At 38.2% G+C, this 9,625-nt stretch overlaps 1 protein-coding gene across 1 annotated transcript in view; it reads right to left on the bottom strand.

Moving 5' to 3' along the window:
- Positions 1-541: 541 nt before the first annotated feature.
- LOC101845451 (serine/threonine-protein kinase MRCK beta) overlaps positions 542-9,625 on the bottom strand; it is a 13,069-nt gene continuing 3,985 nt past the window's right edge. Inside the window, exons 2-7 of the mRNA XM_005093289.3 lie at positions 6,453-6,530; positions 5,568-5,630; positions 4,880-4,930; positions 3,935-4,065; positions 3,110-3,180; positions 542-905 (exon numbers count right to left, since the gene is read on the bottom strand). Of these exons, the coding sequence (XP_005093346.1) occupies positions 709-905; positions 3,110-3,180; positions 3,935-4,065; positions 4,880-4,930; positions 5,568-5,630; positions 6,453-6,530 (591 nt within the window). The 3' untranslated portion in view covers positions 542-708. The remainder of the gene's footprint in view (positions 906-3,109; positions 3,181-3,934; positions 4,066-4,879; positions 4,931-5,567; positions 5,631-6,452; positions 6,531-9,625) is intronic.

Here is a 9,625-nt window from a genome sequence, read left to right as displayed (position 1 = left end):
GTCTAGATCTAGGCAGACAGACATAAATCTTTCATCTAGTTTTGCGGCTAACCTAGATCTAAATGAAGATTGCGGATGTCGTTTCGATGAACGATGGTTTTTCCTCCGTTTTGGAATAGGAGGAATCACAATCCGAAGAAAAGAACAAGTTACAATGTCATAATTTCAATCGAGCAGTCTCTCTCTCTCTCTCTCTCTCTCTCTCTCTCTCTCTCTCTCTCTCTCTCTCTCTCTCTCTCTCTCTCTCTCTCTCTCTCTCTCTCTCTCTCTCTCTCTCTCTCTCTCTCTCCTCTGTGTACCGCTCACCTTCTCTTTTTCTTTGTTTGTCTCTGTATTTCTTTGTCCCCACCTATTTCCCACTCTATCTTTCTCTCGTTCCCTCCTGCCAACTGGGGCATGTCATATACATTTTGCTAGCACCCCCCCCCCCCCTCTCTCTCTCTCTCTCTCTCTCACACACACACACACACACACACACACACACAAAAGATTTCTACCGGGTCTGAGGTCTGAAACTTCCCGAAATCACAAAATAGTTACCCTACCGGGTCTGTATACTTCGTGACTTTGTTCCCGGTTACCTGGTCTGTATACACTTCGTAAAAACCCCCCCACCTAAACATGGCATATAGGCCTACTCAATTAAAGGAATTGAATCCACAACTGTGACAGGTTCAAATCTCAACAATTCAAGCATGTTGAGAAATGTCATCTTTTTGTTTTCTTCTTTTCCTCACCACTAAGGACTCGGTTCAGGTAAGCTTCCTGCTGTTTTGCCACCTCAGTCTCTGTCATTTTCTGTCGGAACTTCAACTTCTGCTGCACTTTTTGCTCTTGCAAGTCCTCAATCTCTCCATGCTGCCTCGTGATCCTGTCCTCCAACTCACTGTTAACTTTACATTTATCTGCAATTAAAGATGAGCAGCAGTATACTGGGTAACGTTTCTTGGATATATAAACATGTCATAAGACAAAGCAGTTTCTGAATAACTCTCATGCACAGAAGGAATTTCAGAGGAGCCCGCTTAAACTGAACACACTTAATCCAAAAACAGTGGTAAAACAAACATAAGTAGAATCCCCCATTTTTTACTCCAGAATCTCAGCAATCTCCCTAAACTGAAAACACGGCTAAACCAAAAAAACTCTCATGACTGCAAATTCCCATTATTTGAGCGCACTCAACTGCAATACAAGATTCTAGTTCTATGAGAAGCAGATGCAGCGTAAAGTTGGAGGTTAAGTAAGTGTCAGAGGATGGGTGATGTAGCAGCCAATATGCAGACAGCCTTATACTGGATCTCCTCTGACAGGAATGGCTCATTTTTTATCAGCCTGTTTGTGAATCTTTAAGCTGAGCAGCAATAGGCATGTTATATTCTAAGTGAGGACCCAAAATGCAGCACTTATACGTGGGAAAGTTTACCCTAGGATCGGCCTCCCCTAACCTAAAGTGGTCGTGTTTCCCAAATGCCACTAGCTCGATAGGTTCAACAATTGCACGATAAGTTAATAGAAGAAAAGCAAAAGAAAATGATTAAACTCAATACAATTTTAGAGTTTCAAATAATAGACTGCATTGTCAGTTATGTTACGATTTATAAATTCAATGCAGAATTCATTATTCTGAGATCATTTTAAGAATTCTCATGTCCAAGCATTACTTTTCTCTCTGGCTCAGAGGTTGACGTGTAATGATCCGCCATTGTTTATGGTCCCTAGCCGCCGTCATCCACTCTGTCATATTTAGGCCAGTCCATGCCTTGATGTTATCAGTCCACATTGTATATTTGGCTGAATCCTGTTTTCCCATTTGATGTTCTTTTTTTTTTTTTCCACTTTGTTAAAAGTACAACCCAAAAAGGAAAAATCCAGGCTTTTGCAACATATTTTTCAAACAAACGAAACATCTTTGGTCAAAATAGAAATCAGCTGAATACACAATGACTCATCAGAAAATGCATGTTACTGATTGAGATAAAATGATAAGCCTATCATGTACTGATCCAATTTTTGTGTGTACAACAAGAACACATTATAAAACAAACACTGTTTTACAGTAGTCTCGCTTTAACGCACGGTGCTCGGGAGGGCTCCTTAGTGCGTGTTTGTACTAAGCGTGCGTTTACATGAACCTTTGCAAAGGGAGGAAGGTACGCAGTCATCTCATTGCCTTGATATTCTTGTGACCTCCCTTTGGGGAGGGGGTCACTTTGGTTGATAATGTGACGATACGTGACAGTTCTGAGAAGGATTCCCCGACTGCGGTTAAGAATACAAAGGCATTGAATGGGTGGGGGTGGGTGTAAGAAAGACAGACTCAATGTAATGATATGCACCATAAAATCTCGGGAACGGATAGCCTAAGAGGAAATTGTTGGTGATAGTCATGGAGACGACGGCCCAGCCACGTGGCTTTCCAAGCGACCACCCCCGACCGTAAATTCATGGACGACATAAGAATCATAGATCTCTACATTCAGAGAAACTTTTCTGTTGTGATTCTTTGAACAAGTACGTTATAAGTTCTTCGAACACACCTGATTAGGTTTATAACCTTTAATCCTATAGAGTAGAGGCCTATCTAGTGTCTAGTGTTTACAGCATTCACGCGTGTTGCGCATCATAGGCCTAGGTCTAACGAAACAATGCAGTCACCCAGACACCAGTCAGCAACCTTCTCTCAAAGATACATTTCCAGTGACCAATCAAAAAACATTTCAGTCCCTTAACCCCCCCCAACATTTCACAAACCAGTCCTAGACATATGTGTCGGTGGAAAGTTGGATGTGAAAACGCTGTCCATCATTCTCTTTGTTCGGCGTGAGGGGCAGTCTCGTCAAATATCCGGGTGTCAATGCTTGTCTTATGCAAGCTGTGCAGGTTCTGGTGAAAAGTTCCCTTTGACAAGCTTAACCTGTTGGCATGTTTCTTGAATAGGAGCGTGCGTTTAGAGGGAGTGACCATGCGTTTGTACATCTAAACTATGTAGTAAAAAAAAACGGTCAGATGACGAAAGTGCGCGTTTGAGCGGAGTGTGCTTTTGTATGGCGTGCGTTTAGGCGGAGACTATTGTTCAATTTTTCTAAAAAGATATGAGAGATATTACCATCCAACTTTTCTTCCAGTTCACTATTTCTCTTCAGAAGTGCAGATATTTCATCACGAAGAGCATCGTACCTGTGGGCAGAAAGGAATTTCTTAGTTTTGCACACAGACTATAACCATGTTTGTCAAAAACATCAGCAAAATCGCTTGCATATTTATTTGTAACATTAGTCATCTCAAGCCCTGTTCACTGTTAATATATAATGTGGCTGCTTAATCATTTTCTTCCTCACTGTCACTTGCATGGTTCTATACATAGTTTTAAGGTCTGAAATTTTATCACATCTTGCCCTGACAATTTTCCGCCCGCTTTAAAAGAATTGTAATTAATTTATTGAAATACAGATATCATTTGACAAAGGCATACTTTTCCCTTTATTAAAATTGATGAATGATGATCAGAAATCATTTCTAAAAAAATTACTTAAGAATAAGAAGTGACAGGTCTAACTGAAAACTCAGTAGAGTACACAAAGCTTGTAACTTGAAACTTTACCATCAAACAGGGTAAAAAAAAATTAATATCATTCTATAAAGATTTGACTTCTTTTGCGGATATGTCTCGTTTTGTCAAAAATGTGTGGAGACTTCAAGGATAAGAATCGTGATTACCCTAAAAAGAATGTTGCTTAGTTCATTCAGTAAATGAGTGAATAACAGAAATCTCCAATTTCCTCAAACATCTGAAAAATAGATATATGTGGCGTTCTGTCAAGAAATAGTTCATTTTCTTTCCCCCGAAAATGTTTGCACTCTGGGCTTACAACTGTTGAACAACTTGCCAATGATAAGACTTCAGCATTCTCCTATTATGGTCAGCACCTACCCTGCTTCAAATGTTGCCTTGTCCTTTTCTCTTTCCATGGTAAGACCAGAAATTTGATGTAGTGAACTGTCCAGCTGGTCGAGGACTTCTCTCAGCCTGGTCTGGGTCTGAACATGCTTCTCACACTCCTCCTTTTGAAAGAGTAAAATAAAATATTTTAAAAAAAACAGAAACATGATGCCACTAATGTTGGACAGGGGGGGGGGGGAACTTTCATTAGGGCCTTAAACCTTTATAGGTATTGAAATATGCTCCGTTCGATCCTTAACCATTCACAGACACACAAAAATAAAAACATCCAAACGGTCACATGCACACACATGCACATGCAGGCATGCATACACTGGCATGCACGTATATGCATGCACACACACGCGCGCACACACACACATACATACACACACACACACACACACTACACAAGAACTTGAGCACACAAAATATTGCAGACCTTCTCCAAATAATGCAGTAATATGTCTTGAAACAATAATAAAGAATTTCTATTGAAAGCAAGTATATAGCTTTCCTTAGAAGTATCGAGACTATCTACATTATCAACTTCCTCAATCAGAGTATTCCCCATTGATGGGTTTGAATATGAGACAGTCAGTTTTGAGCATATTGCATGGTACAAAATTAGGACAGTCTTGTGTCAGGGTAAGAGACAAGAAGTCCAGTAACATAAGATGTAGAATCAAGCGAAAACTTTACAATTTAAAAAACGCAAGCATAAGTACTACATGTTTGAGTTTCAGAATCCTAGATCTTCAATAATTCTGCGAATATTTCTTTTAATCCCAAAGTCAATTCACCTTTCAGTAAATATCCCTTATTAAAATGGTAGGTAAAAAAAAAATCCTGAGACAAGAGGAGTAAACGATCAGTAGATGAAGCTCTTAAAGCAATGATATATTTCTCTAAGAAAAAGATGTTAGAAACAAGTACCTTAAACTGTTTCTTCAGCTGATTATATTTATCCAATGGCACATGGTCATCCTGAAAACACAAAAAAGGTATCATCTATTTCTTTCATCAATTTAAGAGCTTAGACAGCTCAAATGAGAAAATTCAGTTTGAAAAAATTCAAATCCAGCACTCTGGCAGCACACATGGATTCACAAAACAACATGTAAGCTTATCATTTAGCCAATATTCACATTCTTAGTAAAGGATATTAGAGCGTAAAGAAAACTCTAAACAATATATGTAATAGGATAATCATCATAATGGTCGTACTCAGATCAACACCTTATTCTCATCCCAATGGGCAGCTTTACATTATTCTGACAGTTTACTGAAAAACTTCCACATCATTTTTGCAACCACAACAAAGTTAATCCTCTAAGGGTTGACAGAATAAAAATTTCCTTCTGTGGTGTTGCAGCTGATTTAATCGGTCATAATTTGAGTTGCTATTTCATTTTTTTTATCCCACTTTTTTTACACTGCCAAACATTTCAACTTCACAAATGTGCTCTACTTCATATTTTCATTCCACTATCTGAAAATGTGTAGACAAGGTCACTGCCTTCACTTGCTTGGTTTGCCTGTTCTAAAACATTTTCCAACATAATATGGTGAAATCATAATTACCCCTGACACCACCTGGGGGGTTAAAATAGCCACATCATACCTCTAATTTCTTCTGAAGACTCTCGTGTACATCTCTGGGAACATAATCACTCTGAATAGTAGCCTGAGGAAAACAATTTCCATTAGTACCAAAAAAAGTTAAGATTAGAAAAAGAACAGTTTAAGACAATTTCTAGAGATACTCTCTTAAGTTTAAGTTTAAACATGCTCCATTTGTACTCATTCGTTCAAGTCAGATGTTAATGAGGGGGGCACCTGCAAAGACTTCCTCTCAACTCTGCCATCTCTCTCTCCCTCTCTTTCTCTTTCTCTCTCTCAAATTTTCATCCATATTTTGGTTCGCCCTGTCAAATTAAGTAATTGTGATTGAGTTTCCAGTCTCTCACAAATCTTCAGTCCTGAAAAGAAGACGACAACCAAAAAAAAGAAAAACAGCTTAAATCTTAAAAATAGGCACTAGTACATGAAACATAGAACACAACCTTTAGACATAACCCTTCTTTCTAAATGAAGAAAAAAACTTCCTAGAATGTCCATACCTGAAACTGAACACAATTTGAAGGTCAATTTACACTTCTTCAAACTATACAAGTAGAGATGTTGCTAATACCTTAGAGAGGTTCAATGGAGCAGCGCTTGAGGCGGAGAACCTCTCTGCACAAAAAATGTTTTGCCACTAACTCAGATTGTGTTATAAAACACTCAGATAAAACACATACTTCACAGCAGGATTTTTGTCTAAGGTCCATCAAAATATATTGAAAAAATTTGATTGCAAAAAGGTTAACGATAACAACGTTAGACTGTTTTGTGTCTCTCCTGTAAAAGTTCAAAATTCGAGTTAATGAGGTTCCAAAGGAGCACTGACGATAGAGTAACTCATGTTGTACACAATTCTGAAGCCTACATGAAAAGTAAAACTTACTTCAAGGCACCTGATTTTTTCCTCCTGAGATTCCACTGTGGTGTTAAAACTTTGTTTGCTTGCATTTAAAATACTTATCTGAAATCAAAGAATTTCAAAACATTAAAACAAAACAGAGATTAAAATTGATTCAAAAAAAAGAAAGAACATTATGGTCAATCAATTGACTCTCATATTTGAAGGCATCTAAAGGATGAACAAAATTCACTCTCTAGCTCTATGTCCACACCTGCCTTCTCATGTCTCTCTTTCCTGTATTGCTATGATCTTGAAGTGTGTAAGAATTGAGAATTAGCGTAACATGAGGGTTGCTTGTCGTGGTTTATTATTTTACATAGCCCTCTAAATTCTTTTTTGTTTAGAAAAGGGACCATTTCAGGTCATCAATAATTTTCTTACAAAGACAAAGAAGGACAAATATCAGGGATTTTATTGTCTTTCATTTACCACTGTTTTCAGATTAACCATAATATTCAGTCTTAAGCTGACTCCACTATAAACGATTGGAGCTGTAAAGATTAAATCTTAAAAATTAAAAACCAAGATATTTCTGCTCAATTTTCGAAGTCGTCACATTAACTGGTGATGAGATGGGCTGATTGTTTAAATGTTAAGTTCGAAGGCTATTCGGAATGTAAAGTGACAATGAACACTGAAAATTATACAGTTTCACAAATATGTATCTAAATACTTCTTACAATTGTTTAGCAATGACTACGAAAAACATTTTTTTGCCAGAAAGCGTTTGCAATTTGATACATAATATAATGTTATGTTTTGAGTGATGGTTATGTTTATATATGAATTCAAATTGAGCCACAAGTCAATTACGTTTAGACCCCCAAAAAACTACGTCCGGAAAGAGTTAATTTGGTTTGACGTGAATTACTGCGAATTACAGATTTAACTCCCCTTTCAACAATGTGAAGTATTCAAGAAGCTAGTCTCTGAATGTTGTGCCTATCGTTAATATAACAAAGAAGATTTAGATCTAGATAGTGTGTGGAATTTGTTTAAAAAATCACTCCACTAGTCCTCAGCATAGGTCTCATGCAAATTGATAATTTTTTTTCTCCAGAAGCTCATGAAAAAATCCAATCCCTCCATGAAAAGATCGAGGTCAAGAGAATGCAGGCAACTCAAACCTCTAACAAGTCCACCATCTTCCATGAACCTCTTTCTAGCAAAAACCACATTAACGGACATAAATTTATAAGAATGAAAGTCTGACAGAGGATGGTTACAGTGTGTGGATATTGGCTCCCAGTCATGTCTGTGGATCAACTTTTCAATTAAAATCCCCGACTACGGAGAAACATAGCATCTTGGATTATAATAAAGTCTTTGCTCCAGCATCCAGGTCTCTTTTTCTCAACCTTTAATTTGTTACAGGTTTCAGTATAGTTCTCATTACATAATAGTCAATCCAATCAACAGTAATATTTGAAGAGGTCACCTTCAATTTCTTGAATGATAGTTTCTGACTTCAAAGTTTCCATAGATGTGCCCTGCCCATGGCCTGTCTTTCAGCTTTGAGCACACAGTACCAGTGGGAAACTGGTGTCTGTAGTGTAGAATGGCAGCTCTACCGGGTGCCCATTGCGGATGGGATCGGGAAGGGTCGATCGCCCGACTCGTTGCCTGAAAACAAACATGTTTGTTTTTTAGGCAACGAGACAGGCGATCGATTTGTGCCACGATAGCCGCTTTGCGTCCTCAATCTGGCTAGCAACTGACCCGATCATGCCAATGTGCACCCGGTATTAGGCCCTTCACTATCATACACTTGAGATCCTGGTTCCACTTCTGTATGGAGAAATCTTTTTTAAAGTATCTCAGTTTTTCTTCTGTGACCTTGTGTCCCTTTCAGCCCAGGTTGGCCTTGAGAGGCAAGGTCCATGCCTGCCTTCTCTATACTCTTCTAAATCAGACTAAATTATCAAATTTTATCGATGTGAGGGTGTGTAAAAACACCTCTGCATTTTAAAAAAAAGAATTTTATAAAATAAACAGTAATAAATCCAAGTTTCCCTCATTGAGATGTCAGACCAGTTCGCCAAGTTCCTGAGGCTGAAGTGTGTATGACATCAAAGTTCCTTCTTTACTCTTTCCGGACGTATCCCCAATATATAGGCGCGAGTTCACACCCTTAGCGAACATATCGCCAATATATCGGCTGTGGTAGGGTGCCTCAGTATTGTTTCGTTTTAACACGATCCATCATTTATAATTACTTTTTACTTTTATTGAAAACTTGGAAAGGATTTAGGAAACGAAAACATCTAGTTTCGCTTCGTCAAAGCGTGAGTTTGGGGAAAAACGAGTGAATTAGTTCTTGCGGTCTTGCATCACAACAAAACGATGTAACCGGACTCAGTATAAATATCATAACTCTCTCTTAACAAAAATTGGAAAATGGCTTTCAAATAAAAAGCTGCACATTCAGAGATTTATGGATTATGCTCTTGGCCTGTGTATGATAGGATAGCTATGCTGATTTGCTTTCACATGTTTGGTGAATGTTATTTTTTCCGTCAAAATTTATTTTTCTCATCACCATTTCTAACCCTTGTAATGCACACTTATGTTCAAAATTAATCCTTGTTTCATGTTGGGATGTATTCCTCATTCAATTTCCTTCAATTTGATACATAATATAATGTTACGTTTTGAGTGATGGTTATGTTTATATATATATATGAATAGTTATTTTGTACATCACCTGTGCTGCCAAATTGAGCCACAAGTCAATTACGTTTAGACCCCCAAAAACTACGTCCAGAAAGAGTTAATATGGTTTGATGTGAATTACTGCGAATTACAGATTTAACTCCCCTTTCAACAATGTGAAGTATTCAAGAAACTAGTCTCTGAATGTTGTGCCTCGTATATCGTAAAGAAGATCTAGATCTAGATAGTGTGTGGAAAACCTTGAAAATTTCCCAAACAAACCAAGTTCCAGTAGATCTAGATCTACTCCGGGGATTTGAAGGGAGCATTAGTTCCATAATAGGGGGTGCCCACATACGCAATCGGGTCGGGCCGGGACAGGTCGGGCCTATCGGGTAGTCAGGGCTAGCCAATGAGTCACGTGTCCATTTTTACCCATGAATATAATATGGGAGTGTATACAGACCCGGTAACCAGGAATAAAGTCACAAAGTATACAGACC

Source organism: Aplysia californica, unplaced genomic scaffold (genome assembly GCF_000002075.1).
Source record: "Aplysia californica isolate F4 #8 unplaced genomic scaffold, AplCal3.0 scaffold00061, whole genome shotgun sequence".
In the NCBI taxonomy this organism is placed as follows: domain Eukaryota; kingdom Metazoa; phylum Mollusca; class Gastropoda; order Aplysiida; family Aplysiidae; genus Aplysia; species Aplysia californica.
The sequence above is the reverse complement of the archived record's forward strand: the minus strand, read 5'-3'. Positions and strand labels throughout refer to the sequence as shown.